The 19,938-nt window shown below is 33.3% G+C and overlaps 1 protein-coding gene across 3 annotated transcripts; it reads left to right on the top strand.

Annotated features, from left to right (window-relative positions):
* The first annotated feature begins 41 nt into the window (after nucleotides 1-41).
* LOC106760123 (serine/threonine-protein phosphatase 4 regulatory subunit 3) lies at nucleotides 42-19,092 on the top strand. Of its 3 annotated transcripts, none has more exons than XR_002667667.1 (26): nucleotides 42-203; nucleotides 309-365; nucleotides 4,072-4,152; nucleotides 4,648-4,747; nucleotides 4,822-4,906; nucleotides 5,007-5,056; nucleotides 5,662-5,741; nucleotides 6,130-6,189; nucleotides 6,781-6,880; nucleotides 6,963-7,040; nucleotides 7,189-7,256; nucleotides 7,378-7,446; nucleotides 7,524-7,601; nucleotides 7,684-7,779; nucleotides 8,675-8,745; nucleotides 9,346-9,426; nucleotides 9,512-9,605; nucleotides 12,449-12,547; nucleotides 15,346-15,539; nucleotides 15,628-15,742; nucleotides 16,678-16,809; nucleotides 16,883-16,990; nucleotides 17,064-17,173; nucleotides 17,254-17,358; nucleotides 17,450-18,047; nucleotides 18,863-19,092. XR_002667667.1 is itself a non-coding variant. In XM_014643560.2 (25 exons), the coding sequence occupies exons 1-25, from the start codon at nucleotides 141-143 to the stop codon at nucleotides 17,946-17,948; spliced, it is 2,673 nt and encodes an 890-aa protein (XP_014499046.1). In that variant the 5' UTR covers nucleotides 42-140; the 3' UTR covers nucleotides 17,949-18,534. The 3 variants fall into 3 exon arrangements, 1 of the variants encoding a protein (XP_014499046.1); XR_002667668.1 differs by lacking the exon at nucleotides 18,863-19,092 and adding an exon at nucleotides 18,772-18,789; XM_014643560.2 differs by lacking the exon at nucleotides 18,863-19,092 and having other exon boundaries at nucleotides 17,450-18,534.
* The last annotated feature ends 846 nt before the right edge of the window (nucleotides 19,093-19,938 follow it).

Below are 19,938 nucleotides of genomic sequence, written 5' to 3'. Positions count from 1 at the left end.
GTGGTGTTTTCAATATTTCACGCACGCGTATTTGTTTTCTGTTTCTCCTTTGCATAAACTAAGTCAGGGAGACACACTCTTACACGGAAAATATTATATACGAGAGAGAAACAAGAGAGTGTATATGTGGAACCTTCACCATGCTACGTCAATGGCAGTTAGGGTTTCCTGTTGATTCCCCAAAGCTCGATCACCTCGCTATAGTAGATTTTTCCTTTCACGCTTCTTTCGTTATCCAAACCCTAATTTGAACCCCAAAATTCAGTATCTCTGTTTTTTTTTTTTTTTTTTTGCTTTGAAATTTTGAGTTGCTGCCTACGATGGGTGCTCCGGAGAAATCGCAGACAAACGCTAATTCGATGCAGGCAAGTGTGCTTTATGAGTAGTTGAAAGCTTCTGTGTTTAATCCTCGAGTTTTAGTGGATGTAATTGCATTTTGCATTGCTGTTCGACGTGTTCAGAGTTCGCTTATCAATTTGTTTTATTGATGAATTGGTGAACGTGTGAATAAGTGTTATGGATTTTTGTATTTGGCTGCAGCGGTTTACTGTGTATTGTTAGTTATCACTCAGTTAGTATTATGCTTTATAAAATGCTTTACTATGTTGATATTCTTAGAAACATGAAAGGCAACGAAGTGGAGGATAGTGCTCATACTTGAATACGCATTTTACGTTGTATCTCGTTGGTGTGATAAACTAATAGTTGTTTTTATTCCTCTATGTTTTTTTTTTTTTTCTAAATTTTAGACTTTTCATTTGAGGATTTTTTTATAGTACCTAGTATCAACTTATCTGATATGTCAGGAAGTAATAAAAAGTAAGATTTTCGACATAACGTTGTGATGTGATAGTCAAGGCCCTTTAAAAACTCGTGATTGGATTTGGATGATTTGTTGATAATAGGTTTGTTATCGAGTTCTTATGGAACTCTGTATAAGGGAATAAAATAGGTGTTTCTAAGATGGAATCAATGTCAGTCAATGTCAATCAAAGTCTATCCTAGTGAGAGTTACTGGTTCCCCCTCTATTTTTGTGTTCGAGATGTTAAGTCTTTATCATGAGGGGTCCAACACTGCGTTTTGCTTGCAACAATGTGGTGCGGCATGAACTGTAATATGGACATATAGCACATCGAGATTAGCATTTGAACTTGCCTATGCTCAGTTTTGACAGTTCTTTAGTCACTAGTAAAGTAAAAACTCATTTAAATAAAAAAAAAATGATCATTCTATTATTTAACCCAGATTTTGTAGTTTCTGTTCTTCGATTGGCACTTGATTCTGTCTGTTAACATTTCTTGCTTGAAGCTGCATATTTTTTGTCATGAGCTGGCTATGGTTATCAATCAAGTGGTAATAGGGCTGGAGCGGAGTGTTGTGGCACCCTGCCGCTTCTCCAACTCCTTTGGCAGTTGTGTTGCTCCTGGCTGTTGCACATTTGCGCCCAAAATTTATAGTGGCCATTACAGTCTATAAATGACAAAAGTCAAGTTTGGCCCTGAGCACCAGCCTTTTCAGGGATTTTTGGTGCCCAACTTGTAAAATTCCCATCCTAAATCTGATGCATTTTTTTGTTCATTCTCACTTGTTTCTCTTCTGTCTGCTCTACTTGTTTTGTCATAGCTCCTGCACCTTCTTATGTTTTGTAACTTCTGCTCTTCAACCCTCCTCTGTTCCACTTCTGCTATGTGCAGTGCTCACTGCTGATCTTCTGGTGAGTTTTCAGATTTCTAAAGGTTGCTTCTTCATTTCCAGTGCCTACTCATCAATTTTGGTGAGTTTTCTCTCCAATATTGGGCATGTTCAAAGATCCATGTCTCTTCTCTGTCTTGTCCTCAATCTTTGCAAACAAGACTAAATGATAACAATTCAAAGACCCATCACTCTTTCTTCTCTGTTTGTGCTTCTTGCACATATATAATACAACAATTTAATACCATTTAAGCGTTCTTATTAGCACAAAATGGAAGTTGTGCAGAAATGACATTTGGAACATTTTATATTCATTCAAATAAGCAGCCACATTAAACGAATAGCGTTTTAGGAACATTTTACCAAGCTTATAAACTTTTTGTTCACTACTTGTATCTTATCTATCCAATTTCAACAAAAAGGCCTTCCCTGGCTAGATGTGATTAGCTTCTCAGAACAAAGGATGGCATTGTGTTACGTTATAAGCCATGTCTTAAAATTCTCCCTTTAGATTATCTATACTATTTTTAATACTTTCATTGGCTTGCCATTGTCATATGTCATAAATCACGTGGTCAACAAGGTCATTGGATCTAAGTTACTTTTAATGATTTCACTTGCAATTTTTGTGGTCCTCCTCTTCCTACAGTTTTTGCACTATATTATATATGACCAAAAACTTATTGGAGTGTTTATTTCTTTGTTGTTGAAGATTCCATATCGACTAGAGATATGACCAAATTATAATTTATATAAGTAGGATGCAAATCTTATTTTATAAGTCGGTTATGTAAGATTGAGTTAGATCCACTTTTAAGATAACGTCAAAACCTATCCTAGCAAGGTTTAATGAGCCCGTGATGTTATATGCTATTGGACCACCTATAAATATCTATTCCCATGCCCCATATGTTCAGCTCTCGGGTATTGAAAATCTCACATCAACTAAAGATAAGACTGTGTATACACACATATGCACAGCCGCCGCCCCCTCCCTCCCTCCTCTTAAAAGTCACCCTCTAAGATCTATCAACTTCTGTTAGAAGGCTTTCTTTTCAGTAACCATATATGCAAATGTTTTAATAGTGCATGATTACACCATCTTAGCTGAATTGATGTTTTCTTGATGATAAAATTTAAGGGAGCCTTAGTTTGAGAATGCTTTAGGAGAAACAATTGGGAAGTTAGAGATTTGGAGACAAGTGGGTCTTGGAAATACATGAGTTTGGCCTATGTGGAATTGAAACAAAGACAAAGTATATGGAACGTCAATTTGGCAAGTGAATTGGGTTATGTTGCACAATCTGTTTGCTGCCCTAATCTGTTGCATGACAGCTGTTCTTTATCCTATGACCCTCTTTGGATCTTCCCTCAGCTTTGTTTTTTTGCTCTGTGGCTTGAGTATCTCTCCTTCGTTTCAGTTGACTCTTCTGTGGTTCTTTGTGGCTGTAATCAACAGCTCAGTAAGTGTGTGAACTAGATAGACTTGGTTTTATTTTTCGCTGTTTGTTTTGTTGTAAGGAAGTGGTGCTAGTGGGGCTGGGGCTTTAGGTTTGAAGTTGGGACTTGGTTTTATGAGTTAGGAACTGTTTGTATAAAACCTTATGAGTTTTCAATTTTCGTTAAATGTTTGTTGTGATTTATTTATGTGTTATGTTGCATACAATCTTACAATCCTACACCCATGCATACATTCCATTCTGGTGTTGGAAATCAATTTTGACAACCATGCCAGTTAGGAGCATTGACCAAATAGAATGAAAATTGTAATGAGTAGAGGAAGACCGAGAAAAACTATGGTCAAACCAATAACAGATATTTATAGGTTAATGGTCTATCTTTGCTTGTAATGTAAGACAACATTTTATGACATCTTATAATTCAAGCAGCCAACCTTCATAGTAAAAACATGATTAGTTTTTGTTACATTTAAATCCCTTCTAAAATGTAGATGTAGATACTTTGAAGGGTTTAACATCCGGTAACAATTAGGACAACATAAAAACTGAACATTTTAATTTATTTTCAAAGGCAATTATGGCCTCTGAAAAATCATTCTTGCAACACCAGTATCTGCCCTTACATGATAGGTAGCCCATTTTATCCATTGGAAATGTGACTTGGCAATATCCAAAACACAGTTAAACTGTTAAGAGTTAGTCAAGCAGTTAATCTGCTATAAAAATAATCAGAAAAGGTGGAATCAGTAAGATTTAGGTTTGGGAAAACGAAAGAAAAAGAGGGTTTTGAATTCTGACTTAATACAATATGGGCATTTGGAAAACTTACCAGGAATGTGTTTTCAATCTCAATATCTTGAATGGTTGAAATGTTTACATTGACTCTTTACTCAAGTATTTCTTCTTATTGGATTTCAGCGTGTCAAGGTCTATCGTCTGAATGGTGATGGCAAATGGGATGACCAAGGCACTGGGCATGTCAGTGTTGATTATTTGGAGGTTTGGACACTTTTTGATAATAAAAGCTTTCACCAGTGACTAACATGTATGTTGCATATACGAGTACTTCTGTAAATTGTATGCTTAACATCCACTTTATATCTGATTATGTGTATGGTCAGAGGCTTTTGTCTTTGCATTAGTGCTGATTAGTTGGAGGTTTGGACACTTTTTGATAAAAGCTTTCACTCGTGACTAACATGTGTGTTGCATATATGACCACTTCTCTACATTGTATGCTTGATATCCACTTTATATCTGATTATGTGTATGGTAAGAAGCTTTTGTCTTTGCATTTTATTAAGATAATAATTTATAATATGTAGTTTCCTCTGTGATTGGTGATATTGATGGTAATATGTTTTATTAATTTAGTGCATAAAGATGCAATTTAGAGTTGACAACAAAATCTGATGTTAAACAGAAATAGGTGGTTGATTGATCTCAATTGTTTTTTATTATGATAATGAAACATCATAATATCTTATAATGCAGCGATCAGAAGATCTGGGCTTATATGTTTATGATGAAGAAGACAATGAAAACATACTTTTGCATCGCATCTCTCCTGATGATATTTACAGGAAACAAGAAGGTAATGACTAGTAGTGTACCTTTTGTTCTTGAAGCATATCAAGGTTCACTGGTAGACACTATTTTGTTATGCAGATACAATTATTTCATGGAGAGATCCAGAATATGCTACTGAACTTGCACTTAGCTTTCAAGTCCCTGGTGGTTGCTCTTACATATGGTAGCATATAACTATTAAAATTTAATTACTTCACATCTTTCTCTATTTTTTTTCTTTCTGCTATGGAACAAATCTTAATTCATATAATTGTTTTATTCAGGGACCATATTTGCAATGTGCAAAGGAATATGAATTTTAATACTTTAAATAGTAAGTAATGAAAAATTTGAATTTTATTATTCTCTCTTTGTACCGGAAGTTGTTTACATGCTTTATCTACTAAATATCTCATTAACCTTTTCAATTATTGAAAATTGTTAACACTTTCTTAATTTCTGTATACTATTTTATTGTTAACTTTATTATTAATGAGAATATAACTCTTAGGAGTTGTTTTTTTGCTTCTGCTACTATATGCTTTTGTTTTACTTTTATTTATCTGATGTTCTAATTCTTAATTTTAAAATAATTACTACTTTACCATTTAAATGTCGTTTGGTGCTGTACACGGAATTCCTTCTTGAACTAGAGTAAATAAACTACTCCTCCTTACTATGGCATAAAATTCATATGATATGACTGTATTGGTCCTGGAGCTGAGTTGATGAATGAAACCATTATTTTGGGTGTAGATTGCTGCAGCTTGTGTATACAATCAATGAGAAACTGTCAAGTTTTAATTTTTGTAGGCATGACTGTTTCAATAAATTTAAACTTATAGTTAAAGATAAAAAGGAGGGAGAAGCCATTATATTGCTGAATTATTTTGTTCGGTGCTTTATGGACTTGGTCTTACTGTTTGCTGTATATTTCAGGTGAGGCATTTCATAGTGGGAACAGTGAGTCAAGGGACTTGCCCACAGTTGAATTGTCAACGCTTCCATTGATTCTTAAGGTTTGAAAGTACTTGTTTAAGTTGCTTTACAACCATCGTTTATTTATGGAATCCATCCATCCATTCATGCAAGTTCTTGATTTACTTTTTGGAACAATTTTGCTGTGCAATTATCATTAGTTTATGGAATTACCACCAACAATATAGCAAATTAATGGTTTTTGTTGAGCACACTTTTGTGTGGATTGTTATATGATTGTTACAAAATACATATTGGTGTAGCTTTTAATGATATTTCACACAATTGGTGTAGCTTTTAATGATATTTCACACAATTTGTGGTAGATATTATTGTACTTCAGTTGAATTTTGGCTCAGGGTTATTGTTTTTATTGTTTAGACTTATCTATCAAGCTTCAGTGAAGTTAATCCTCTTTTTTGTTCACAGATGGTGGTTGAGAGTGACAATACAGATCAGTCACGGCTTGCAGAACTAATTTTAAGTGATGTAAGATTAAATAAATCACCTGTATATGTGCATACATTGTCTTCATAGATTAGGCTCCTTCATTGTACATGATTTGGGATCACCCAGTAATTAAAGGATTGAATGATAAGATAGACTAGATAGTTAGTTTGAGTCATCCATGACTTCTGATGCATGTAAATTTGCAGTTTTATCTTACTCTAAGTTGTTCACTGTTCTTATCTTTAAATAAATTTAGGTGAAAGTTACCATGGATTATAAAATTTTGTGGTATGTTTTTATCGTTTTTTGGTAGAGAAGTGTCCTTTCTGATTTTGCCAACCAAGTTTTCAACATGTATGGTATATTAATTGGTACTTATGTGATACTGATGATGGTTATGCTTACTTGCACCGTTATACCAACGTTAATTACTATTTACCAAGTCTTATATTGTTTGCAAATTTCGAAAGATTACGTAGTCAATCCTGTTGCATTTTTTCCCCTTTTTTTCTGAGGTTTACACATCTCAACGATCATGTGTATGTAAGGGTGCCTTAAAACTTATAAATATGTAAATTCCTTCCATTTTCCCTCTAGATTAACCTTTTTCATTTTGTATTTCCAATGCAGCAAGATTTTTTTAGGAAACTTATAGAAGTATTCAGAGTTTGTGAAGAATTGGAAAATATGGATGGCCTTCACATGATTTTCAAAATAATCAAAGGGATCAGTCAGTATTCACTTTTATGCCATACGTAGTTCCCTTTTATAGAAGTTTGTCATTTTTGATATATATGTTTGTTTTCTTGCAGTTTTGCTTAACAGTACACAAATTTTTGAGCGTTTATTTAGTGATGAGTTAATGATGGACATTATTGGTACCCTTGAGTGTAAGTTCGTTGAACACTTTTTTTCTCAAACTAGTGAAATGCGTTTTTTGGTATTTAGACATTACATCCTATTGTGTTTTACGCATTGTTAGTAGTGAACAAACACTAAAAGTGGTTTTTTCTTTGAATCTATTGTTATGTCATTTAGATGATCCAAAGGTTCCCCATGTTCAACATCATCGTAAATTCTTAAAGGACCATGTTATTTTTAAAGAGGTATGTTTTTGTGATCTGATTATCTATTCTATTTTGGGAGAGAATCCAGGTGGTAGGTAGATCTCTTGGCATGCCAGGAAATTTTTACTTCTTTCATAGTATTTACCTATTTTCTTTGTAGGCCTTACCTATAAGAAACTCAATTGTATTATCTAAGATACATCAGACATATAGAGTCGGTTTTTTGAAGGTTTGCTCCTCAGAAGCCTTTTCTTGTTTACTCTATTTATTTGTAATTTGGTTCTTACCTTCATTTATTGATTTTAGGATGTTGTTTTGGCTAGAGTTTTGGATGAGGCTACTGTTGCTAATCTTAACTCCATAGTACATGCAAACAATGCCATTGTAAGATTTTGGGTTGTATGGAAAGAAGGTTTACATTTAATATAGGATCTGTTATATTTTGTTTTGTCTCTGTTATTTTTAGGTTGTTTCTTTATTGAAGGATGACAGCACATTTATCCAGGAATTGTTTGCTAGGTTAAAATCACCCACCACCTCTCCTGAATCAAAGAAAAATATGGTAATGACAAATACTAGTTTACTATTTCCAGCATGACATTGGTATTTCACTAGTTGACATTTCCCCTCTTGGTGGCATAGCTTATTATTTGTGTGCAGTTACATTTGATGAAATTTTACTAAGAGAAGAAATGGAATTCCAGTGTGAGGTTATGCCAATAAATGGTTCCTGTTGTTCTCTACACTTTGTTTAGGTCATTATTCTATTAACTATTGATCTTTTATGCTCCCCCTCTCGAATCTGACTTTGTTTCAAAACTTTGGAAAATATGCATTGTGTTATTCGAGGTACCACCCCCGAAGACTGTTGTGTTGTTATTCAAGATACTAGTACTGATAGTTTTATAGAAACTTGTGTAAAGAATATCATAGTTATCTATTATCTGAATCTGTGACCTATTTTAGTGGAGCCTTGGCTAATAACGGACTCCTATCTGACAGCCCTAACGGAATACAGTTCAGTTAGTTACCATGATAGAACAATATAGAAGAACAGAATGTAAAGTACCATGGTTGAACATGTATGGAAAGATTACTTTGCAGTTCTGCCAGACAGAACTCATAGCGAGAAAGAAAGAAGTTATGAGCAGTTATGGGTGGTTACAAACTAGTGTAACCTCTGAAAATTACAAAAATAAAGAGAAAATAAAAGCAGATAAAGAGATACAACTGTTTTACAAAATAAGAATAAACAAACAACAAACAGACAACAAACATATTACATTAATAGCCTGCTTGACCTTTATTCTTATTTATGTATGAGTATAATAATACAGTGTTTCTTTCTATCTTTTGTGTTAACTTGCTTTAAATGTTAATGCCATTTTTTATGTTCATGATTAGCATTACTGGTGATTCTTATATTAAATATTGTTGCCTCTTCCTATGATGGACAGGTCCATTTCTTACATGAGTTTATTAGTTGTAGCAAGAGCTTACAGATGGTGCGGCAGCTTCGGCTCTTTCGGTATGTAGCATGTGGAGTGGTACAGGTTGCTGTTGACACTGTGTCTTCTTCTTATGAAGTTTGTGCTCTCCAATTTTAAAATCAGTTGCTCTAGTTTGATTGCATTCTTGGTGTAGTTATTTAGGTAGATTGTTGTATTCTTGTCAAGTTTGTTTCTTGAAAGGAAAATTTGATCAAGCATGTCTAAAAGTTCTACTTCTTGCATGGTAATGGAATCTTCAATAGTGGATCTGCGAAGGCTTGCATATGCTTTTTATTTTTCTTACTCCATGCTTTTTATTTTTAAACTATCATCATACGTGTTTACAGAAGATTTGATATCTTCAGTTTGGATTTTTCACTAAGTACATGCCTGGTAATTTTATGACAGTAAACATCTTTAGAAAGCAAATTCTTTGTATAATTATCAAAGCCATCTCTATAAAAGCACTTCAATGGGATTTTTATTAGGAAGCTCTCACATTTTTTTTTACATGTAGCATAGATGTCTTATTATTCTACTTGAATTCCCGGTTATTTATTTATTTATTTATTTTGCTATATGCTCTGTTATTGGATCTTATTAAATTTTATTGGTTGATTTTGAATATATGTTTGTAGAGATCTGATGAATGAGGGGATCTTTGACGTCATCTCTGATTTACTCTTGCAAAGTCAAGACAAGAAGCTTATGCTTACTGGGTATGATGCCCCCTCTTTTGTTTTTACTTTTCTGCTGACATTCTTATTGATTAATTATTAAGAGGGCAATGTTGTGATGTTGCAGGACAGATATCCTCATTCTCTTCTTGAATCAGGATCCTAATCTTCTGCGATCTTATGTTGTTCGAGAGGAGGGAATTACACTTCTTGGACTATTGGTAAGTTCTTGCATGGAAATGAAGTCACATATTCTTTCTAGATGAATGCCGGTGGAAATCGAATGTCCTTGGTGTCTGTGTGTGTGACTTTCTCCTCGTGTGTTTTAATTTGAGAGACAGGTTAATTTATGCTAATTGAAGTTTGAGTTTGTGTGAATGTGAAGTGTAACTATTGTCGCAAATAAGTTCTGTATCCTATATGTCTAGCAATTTTAGCTTTAGGATTAAATGTGTAAGCCATTTAAGCTCCCATGCAGCTGCTGCCATAGACATGGATTTGACAACTATGTGCTATGCTTGCACCTCCATTAACTCAGATTCCTCCAATAAGAAAACAGTACCTAGCATCGTAGAAACTAGTGATTTTGGCTATGGTAAGATGACAATTGAGCATCAGTCTCAGTAAGCATATTGAAAGCATGCTACATTGCAATAGTTGAAGAGGATTGAGCGAACTTCAATCCTCAAGAAGAGATGTCCGTTGTCTTTTTCCAGAAATTGACTGAAGAGATTGGCTTTGAGATGCTATACCATTTATGTCATCATCATTGATGATTATTTCATCAGCATAGGTGATACAATAAATACACTAGTGAGATGGAGAAGGAAATCACGGATACTATGGAGAATGAATGGAGAAAGCAGATTGTTCAGCTTCATAATTTGGCATGGCAAACTATATTAAGCCAGAGCTAAAATATCTAAACCTTGATTGATGAGTCTGCTTGATACCATAGACCGAACAATGAAGATGATAATAAGGTGGGAGTCACTAGAGACAGTAAAACCCAAAGTCAAAGTTTGGTCTGCATAAACTTCTTGCAGTTCTACTTACAATGAGCAATTTTTAATATCCGATTTGCAAACAAGCCTCTGATGAATAGCAGCCATGACTAGGAAGAGATTAAAATATGGTTTTTGGCCACACAAACGATCATAGGTGCCCTTAGTGATGAACATGACCATTACATTTATTCTTTAATGTATGAATCTGATGCCATAGTCTTGTTAGGAGGTGAAGTTACAAGTTCTCAAGTGCCACTAGAATGTAAAGATGCCATTTCATCCAACATCACTTGTTGCTAGTTGGGATTGCCCATGATTTCACCTATAGACTTGAAATAAATGGAGAATCAAAAGGGATCAAAATAAATAGCAATGAGATATGATCATTTTTAAAATGCAAGCATAGGGAGCGGAAGATTAGGATTGTGAGAGTTGAATACCTTTTTGTAGTGCAGTGGAACGTTCAAGTACAGGGGACATAGGTGGAGGGGTGATTGGAGAAAATGAAGTTGAAGTATTAGTGGAAGGAAGTACTAATTTGAGTCCACTGTTGGTCAACCACTGTGTGGTGGAGCACGAGCGCAACAGTTGCTCTGGAACAATAGATGGAATATGTAGAGGGTATGCAGTAAATTGGCATAAACTACAATAGAAGAGAAGGGGCAAGTCTAGCAGGTGCAATTTATCATTGAAATCATGGACAAAGGCAATGAGTTCTTTTGGAGGTGAGTAACGGAAGGAAGACATTCTAAAGGTTTGATAGTTTATCTTTACCTGTAGTGCAGTCTTGGATAAATAATGTGTAGCAAAAAAAATTAACATGATTAAAACTATATTGTGGATACCAGGCGGAGTGGGGAACTTGATTGTGAAATGTGGTTGATCAAATGACGTGGAGAGAAATTTCTTCCCCTATAAATGAAGATTATCATTATGGGGAAGAAGTCTACGAATGGTTTCAACCAACTGTTTCTTTTGAAAACACCATTGTGGCATGCTGTGGGAGTAAAAGATGTTTAATAAATAATACGTTGTGAAGTAATAGATGTTGGGAAGATTTATTCACTAGCATTTTGAATGAACAAAATTTAATAGAAGAATAAATCGATTTTGAATTTTAGCTGACAAACTTTGAAATACAGTAGAACGTAATTTTCATTAAAGAATAACCAGGTACATAATCATCAATGAAAGTGACAAAAAAACATTGAATAGAAATGAGTAGAGCCTTAAATATTGGAGTGAAGCAGGTGATAAAGCATTTTTCTGGACTTTATGACTACTGGTTAGGTGAGTATGTTTTCATTAGTGTCATTTGCATGAATCTAAAAGGTGAAATTTTGGAGTAACTAGGAACCATAAGATGCATTTTATTAAGAGTAGAGGAAACAATAGATACGGTAATCAGTGGTAAAATCTTTTATAATTCTCAATATTCATGTTCTGCTTCAATTTTCCGCTAGACAATCTGAGTTATTGACAAAGAACAAAGTAATCAAGGGTGTGACCGAGATGATCTTTTTATTATTTTAAATATTCCGTGTAAGTGCTTTTTAAGATTTGTTGAATCTGTTAATTGTCCATGTAAAGTGCTATCCCTCCTAAATTTAAATACTTGATAAGTAGATCATTGTTGTAACGTTTATGAAAGTTCGTTTGAAGTTAAATTGGAAGTTGTACCAATATATTGGCCTTTGTTCCTGATAGTAGTTTAGCCTTAATAATAAATGGAAATAATGGATATTAAATTGAAAGGACTATCAGGATAATCTATTTATCATTCGTTTAAATATTCTTAATAAATGTTTTTTATAATTTATTGCATCTTTTAATTTTCAATGTAAAGTGTTAAACCTCCTAAATTTAAATACTTGATAAGTAGTCCATTGTTGTATTGTTTATAAAAGTTTGTTGGAAGTTCAATTGAAATTTGCACCAATATATTTTACCTTTCTAAATAATATATGGAAATAAATTTCGGTGCACATCCCCAGTAAAAATGTGAAAATGTGGATTCTGAATAGTTGTTTTGTTTAATTAAGTTCTGTAACGTACAGGTTAAGGGCATGATAACAGATTTTGGGGATGACATGCATTGCCAATTTCTTGAGATTCTCCGCAGTCTATTAGACTCATGCTCATTGTCTGGAGCACAGGTTTGATTTGGCCTTTTTCTCTGATCTCTCAATTTTGCCTTGCTTTCTAACTGATTTTTTGCTTGACCCAAATGAGTCTAGAATCCTGGGAGTGATAAGAGGATGGAAGTGAGATTTCTTTTTTAATATTTTAGAATTTACTTCAAATTTAAATAATATTTTAATTTAAGTTTAAAAATTGCATTTCTTGAATTTAAACTACATTATATTAATTATTGTTATTATAGGCATGCTTAGGATGGATCTATTCACATAACTAGGAGTCCTCCCCCACTTTATTTTTAAATGTTTCAATATGTGTGTGTGCCTATAATATTAAAGGTCCTATTCATTAAGGGGATTTGATTATAAAATAGTAATATTTAAATATTTGTTATCTTTTTTTGACAATATCTTGTTTTCTATGATGTTCATTATTAAGATAATTAATGCCATTTTCCCCTCTTCAGACAAATTTTCTATTTCCCTTTTTTATAGTCATTATTATAGAAACCATTGTGTTTTTTTAATATTTTTAGAAAAATACTTGAGTATTATTTATTTTCCTTTCTAATAGTTTTTTTCTTGTATAATCTACTATTGCAATTTGAAAGGCTATAATAAATTATGACATTTGCAATCTAATTACTTTCCTTTTATAATGATATGATTGTAAGTTGATTTTTAAATGTTTCAATGTGTGTGTGTATAATATTAAAGGTTCTATTTATTAAGGGAATTTGATTATAAAATAGTAATATTTAAGCATTTGTTATCTTTTTTTGACAATATCTTGTTTTTAGGATGTTCATTTTGAAGATAATTATGCCATTTTCCCCCTCTTCAGACAAAATATTCTATTTCCCTTTTATAGTCATCATAGAAATCATTGTGTTTTTTTTTTAATATTTTTAGCAAAATACTTGAGTATTATTTAGTTTTCTTTTTAAGGAGAGGTCTGCACCTACTTATATACTATAAATTTCATTAGTGGGACTTCCAATAGTTTTTTTTTTTTTCTATAATTCACTAAGCAATTTGAAAGGCTTTAATAAATTATTACATTTGTAATCTAATTACTTTCCTTTTATAATGATATGATTGTAAATTGATTCTAGACTAAGTTATTTATTAAGTCTTGATGATGAAAAAAACTCATAAGCACTATTAACATCTTGAATTTTGGGACATATTAACAATTATCCTATCATTCTATCACCATTCTTGTATTTTCTTTATTTTATCGATCTTAGCCAAGAAACATAACATTCTTCTACTATTTTTTGACAATTTTAAAGCTAATTTTACTCAACAATGTTAGCCAAGAACATAACAAATAAGCATTATTAAACATATACTTATCAAATAAATCTCTTGCGCCGGTTTTAAAAGCTTTAGTGGTGCTCCTTAGTCCTATTTTTAGCCTTCTATTCCAGTTTTATTCTACTTTAAGTTGTGGATACTAAAGGTTGGAATCACATCTCAGCTTTTGAAATGGCTTTCTTATTTCTTCTCTTCTCTATGTCTAACAGCCTCATGAACCAACTATCCAAAAAGCTTGAGTTGTTAAGTGAATATACATGAATGTAATTATATTGACATATCTAATATCTAATACCTATGGAGAAAGTGCCTTAGTGTCTAAAATGTGGACAGATGAACCAACCAACGGTAACCCAATGTATGGGAAGTGCTGCCATATGTAGTATTTGGCTATGACTTATGTGTTATTGGATGGGATGGTTTAGTGACAGCAATATTGTTTATCATGGCTATTTAGGGAGCTACAAAGTGTATTGGTTGAAGGGAATATGTAGAAAGGAGTTGATGATAATTGATTTAGTGGTTGATGATAATCAATTTTGTTGGCTCATCTCTGCTCTTGATAGTGTTGGAGATTCAACATCATCTAATGATATCAACAAATTAGAGTATAGAAGGGGAATATACACCTCACTTTACAGGTAGTAGGGTTGAGTTAGGGCCAAATTCACTTCTTAAAATGTTATTAGTGACTATTCTAGCGATTGTTGTTGGTTCTATTTTGTTATTTGCTATTGAGTTGGCCAATATGTTCTGTCCTTTGTGTAAGGAGGTTTTTTAGAAATTCCACATTGATTAAGTCTATGACAAACTTATAGTATACAAGAAGGTGCAACCGTGTTCTTATAAGCAGATTTTGTGGTGTTGAGTTTTTTTAAAAATTACAATGCAGCTTCCTGTTACTGTTTAGAAGAGGTTGCATCTTTTGATAATTGGATTGGTAGGGATGTGTGCGACTCCACTGGTAGTTGTTGGAAGAAATTATTGTGAAGGAATTAGACGGGCAGGCTTCCAATATTATTTCCAATAATTGAGTCATGTGCTGCTATTTTATTTTTTCGTTTACTCGTTTACTTTTATAGCATTCAAGAATTCTAGAGCACATTTCTTGTGAGTAGTAGGAGTTTCCGTATTGACTATTGACATGACTAAAATAGTGTATTAAATGAGGGTGTATCCCTCCAGCTTTGAGCTATTTTTTGATATACTAGACTGTCCTATTAGTTCTATTTGCTTGTCGTGCAACTTTTACATTCAGATGTTGGACAACATAGATTGTTGAAATCAATTGTGGGTCTGGTTTCGTTCTCTTATTTCTCATTTGAGTTTGTTTGCGCAGGTTGCAAATTTTGAAAATTGAGTTGTGTTAATTTAATGTGTTGATTTTTGTTTGAGAAGCTGGTATGCTATGCGTTAATGTCTCATTCTTGTGTTATTAGATTAGATGGTTATATTGGAGCTTTTTTTTTTATTAACTTTTCAGTTTTACTTGACAGAGGGATACTATTATCGATATTTTCTATGAGAAGCATCTAGGTCAACTGATTGATGTGATAACAGCGTCATGTCCTACGGAAAATGTTCATGTGAATAGCCAAATAAAGTGCCAGAGTGGGACAAAGCCAGAGATTCTATCAAACATATGTGAATTGCTATGCTTTTGTGTCCAACACCACCCATACAGGATAAAGTATTTCCTTCTTGCCAAGCAGTAACCTGAATGACTTTATGTTGTTGATCACTTAATGTGATTAAGACATAGATCTCTTTTTTTGCAGGTGTAACTTTCTTCTTAATAAAGTCACGGATAAAATTCTATTACTGTCACGGAGAAGAGAGAAATACCTTGTTGTTGGTGCTGTGCGGTTTGTTCGCGCTATTCTCTCACGCCATGTATGTTTAAATGTTTGTGCAGATATTGTCTGTTTTGACTTTGGCAAGTGCAAATGCCAGAGTGAAGATCCCCCTTCCCCTACTCTATATGTATTAACTCAATCTTGATATTCTGCTACTGGCTTGTAATTTTATGGTTAATATAGGACTTACACATACAGCCTTATATCAACAGCAAATAAAAACCATTGTCCCAATCATTACAGAATGAGCCCTGATACCTTATTATTTATTTTTAGGAGGCATATTTACTGATTTATTTATTTTTTACGGTAAGGCATATTGACTAGTAATGTTAGTGTCTTAATCTTGAGAATGATCTGAATTTATGAAATATAGAGTAGATTATTCGAAATCAATTGTATGTGGAACAACCTATAACATTTTATTCTTTTTTTTCCTTCCATAAGCTTCTATGGATAAATTGTTGAGTTTTACATTCTGTCAATTTGGAGCTTATTGCAGTAAATTTCATTGAGAAGGGAACTAGGGTTGAGAACCTTGGAGTATGAAATCTTGGCTGTTTGGGAGCCTCTTCTTGATAACTGTAAAAATACCTGTAATTTTTTTCTTTTTAATCAGGCTGTTCTCCGACCTTTCATTTCCAAGAGGGGAGGAAGGTACCAGTTAGCCAGAATGTAACTTTTGGGCAATTTAGTTTACTTTGTTATAGCTGCATTAAGTTGTTTATGCTGGTAGCTTTAATGTAAATTGTTTTCACTAAATTCTTTTGTATGATTTGTTCTCGTGGTATTATTTTGAAACTCAACCTTTAAGATAGTTGGTTGAATTTTTTAATGTGAAACTAATTATCTTGTTTTAGGATATTGCTGCTTGATTCTATTTTTTTAATCCCCTTGTTTATTGTTGTTTCTTGTGAATATGGTTAATTGTCTCTTGCAGTACATGTAACAGTTTGGAGTGTTACCCTGCAGGATGAGCATCTTATAAATCATTTCGTTAGAAGTGATCTTCTGAAACCAATTGTAGATGCCTTTGTTGCTAATGGTAATCGCTACAATCTGCTCAATTCAGCTGTTCTTGAGCTTTTTGAGTATATTCGCAAGGTATCAATCTTTTATATGTATTCATTGTTCATTACCTCGAGCAGTTTTGAACTGATAATATTGCATAATGCAGGAGAATATGAAATTATTGCTGAAGTATATAGTTGATTCTTTCTGGGACCAGTTAGTGAAATTTGAGTACTTGGTTTCCATTCATTCATTGAAAATAAAATATGAGCAGGTATTTCCAATTTTCGTTTACCCACACTCTACGAAGTACGGTTTTTTGACTAAAGATTATGTGCTTGCTTCAGTATTTGGATAATGATGGGATAAAAGGGACTTCTATTATGAATGACATTCGAAGACGACTTGATGAGCGTGCTCCGGAGAAAGAAGAGGAAGACTACTTTAACGAGGACAGGTATATATCCTCTTTCACATTTATAGTAGGAGATTTTATATACCTGGTATTGAGTCTCCAGATATTTGGTTGTTAATCAGTGATGAGGAGGATACGGCGTCTGCATCCAATTCACATAATCAGAAAGTGAAACAACGGCAACATGCCTTATCCAATGGAGATGCTGAAAGCTACTCAAAGTTAAGGTATACTTGTTTTTCATTGTATTTTATTGGTCTATTTAATTTGCACAACATCATCTTCTGAAAGGTATAATACGTTTCTCTTGATTTTCAGTCCAAGATCCGGTGGGTTGGTTGACTATGATTATGATGAGGATGATGAAGACTACCGCCCACCACCAAGGAATAATCCAGAAGCATCTGAAGAGTATGAAGGAACAATGGAGTCTCTCAGGCTGAAAAGAAAATTGACAAAGGTCGAGATTTTACAGATGCCGAAGTTGTCTAAAACTTCAAAATCTAAAGATCGTGTTTTTGCTGCCTTATGTTCAACTTTGAGCCAGGCTGTGCTACCTCGTAAGAAACCTTTAGTCAACTTTATTACTATTCCTTGTATAGAGGACAATCAAGAAAAGGAGCAACATGTTTCTGGAAGCTGCTGTGAGAATAGTAGTGTATCGGCTGAGCTAAACCATTTAGAGAAAGAAACTGCTGCGTCTCGAAATTCTTCTGATAGGTTGTACGACACAGTTGACAATGGACAGTTGGATGGTGAGGAACACGCTATGGTTTCACCAAAATCCCCGCCAGAGATGGCTGTTACTGGATCTTAAGATTTTCATACCAGAGTCGGGCATATTGTTTGTGGCCAATGGATTTGCTGGTGTAAAGTGGTTGCTGTGCTAATGTGAGGATTGCATTCTACCGAGAGGGTAAGTTCTGATTATTCATTCTAGGGATGAACTGTGGAAATGCTGTACAGTGCAAGATATTATACAGCAACTTCGATCTGCTCCTATGTTTTAGTAGGCTTTTCGGGCTTTGAGCATGGTAACTGTTGCATATGTGTAACATTCACCAGCAATAATTCTCGTTTCCCTTTCCTTCTCAACCTCTTAAGCTCATTTTTCGATTCTGCAGAGGATTCTGGGTTGGGGGGTTTGACCACCTTATTATTATAAAAGTTATATCAACTTACAGATAGAGGGCGCCAATATTAGCCCCACACAGGTTTTACCTTTTTTTCCCTCCCCAATATTGGTGGTGAATGTGATATTTAGGGATATGTGCAGTGATTTCTAGGGCCATTTTTTCGCAAATGTACTAGGAAGAAAACATGATCCGATGTAAATCTAATGAATTGTAACGTATGCATTGAACGTTCCATATAGTTGCGGTGGTTAGTTTTCGCCGCAGATCGCTTCTTAATTCTTTATTTGGATTTTCCAGTATGCTGTCCTTGAGGTAAAACTCTGGTGGGGACAGATTGGCCTAACTTTTACCATTGTCATGAAACCCTTGATCTTGGTGCTACTGTAGGAGTTAGATATTGAAGGACCAAATATTAAGGATCAAGGGTTTCATGGCAATATAAAACATCATTTTGAAATCAAGTAGGTTGCGCAATTACTAAAGTTTCTGGTAAAAAATTCTCAGCCGTTGATGATGTCTTTTGGCTCAAACTGCGGTCACAGACAATGGATGCTTCAAAACTTAAATTGCTATTATTGCTAACGTCTCCATCCAGGTGACTGACATTTCTCAATTTCGGTGTGCATTGGATGAGTGATCGTGGCGGAAACAACCTTAGCCTCGTGTATCAGCGCTGAGCCTACCGAAGAACTATTTACGTGTACGTTTTGAACATTTATTCATCCTACAAATACATTTTATAATACTTTATTGAAATTTATTATTTCTTATAATAAAAAATCATGGTTGATTATTCTTTTCTGTTATTAATACACGATATTTCCAGTTTTTAATAAATTTTAACTAATGATAGATTAAGTAACAAAAGACGTGTCATAGTGATGTTTTTAATTTATCATTTATCAAATTTATGTATTATCTAGTTTAGATAAATGGAGGCTTAAGATTATAAAATTGAATATTAGACATGGTTTTTCTATCTTTCAGAGTTGTTATAGGGAAAAATTGAATTTAAATTATTAGAATATGTACTAAACTACTTATATTCAGACATGAACCCTCTAGGCAGCAGACTCTGAATTTAGTAATCTCTTCAAATTCTCTAAAAATTCTAATGGATAACATTAGGGAACCATACAGACAAAAATAGTCCATGGCCGTTACTGTCTTTATTTCAAAATAATTTATATTTAAGGTTAATATTCATTTATTTAAGAATATATTTAATATGTATAAACTTCTATAGTGTATCTGAAAACTTGCTGAAATTGAAAAAATCATGTTTGAGGTTTCAAACTTGTAACTATTATTTTTCGACATTACGTAATAAATGTGAAATCTTTTTCTAGAAACTAAACACACTATTAATGTATTTATTTTAAACTATGATTTATTTAATATATGAACGTAATCTATCTATTTATTGAAGGAATTTTTTAAATAGGCTGTAATTGTTATTTTTTTTTTGAGTTAAAAAAAATTGTTATTTTGAATACTGAATATGAATAATATACGTAATAATATATAATGAAAAACTTAAAATTTATTAAATATGAATTATTGGAAATATATTTAAAATTTAAACAGTTTTAGACAGGATATATGAGGTAATAAGTATTTTTAATACATAAAGAAGCACTAAAATGGATTTAGGGAGTTGAATTTGTAAAA

This window comes from Vigna radiata, chromosome 5 (assembly GCF_000741045.1).
Source record: "Vigna radiata var. radiata cultivar VC1973A chromosome 5, Vradiata_ver6, whole genome shotgun sequence".
Classification (NCBI taxonomy): Eukaryota; Viridiplantae; Streptophyta; class Magnoliopsida; order Fabales; family Fabaceae; genus Vigna; species Vigna radiata.
The sequence above is the reverse complement of the archived record's forward strand: the minus strand, read 5'-3'. Positions and strand labels throughout refer to the sequence as shown.

What these genes read in the sequence shown, in the direction of transcription:
- LOC106760123 (XM_014643560.2), top strand. Translation starts at nt 141, where the DNA reads ATGCTACGTCAATGGCAGTTAGGGTTTCCTGTTGATTCCCCAAAGCTC. An exon ending in TACATGCAAACAATGCCATT is followed by an intron (nt 7,602 to 7,683) that starts GTAAGATTTTGG and finishes TGTTATTTTTAG; the next exon opens with GTTGTTTCTTTATTGAAGGA. An exon ending in TTACACTTCTTGGACTATTG is followed by an intron (nt 9,606 to 12,448) that starts GTAAGTTCTTGC and finishes TGTAACGTACAG; the next exon opens with GTTAAGGGCATGATAACAGA.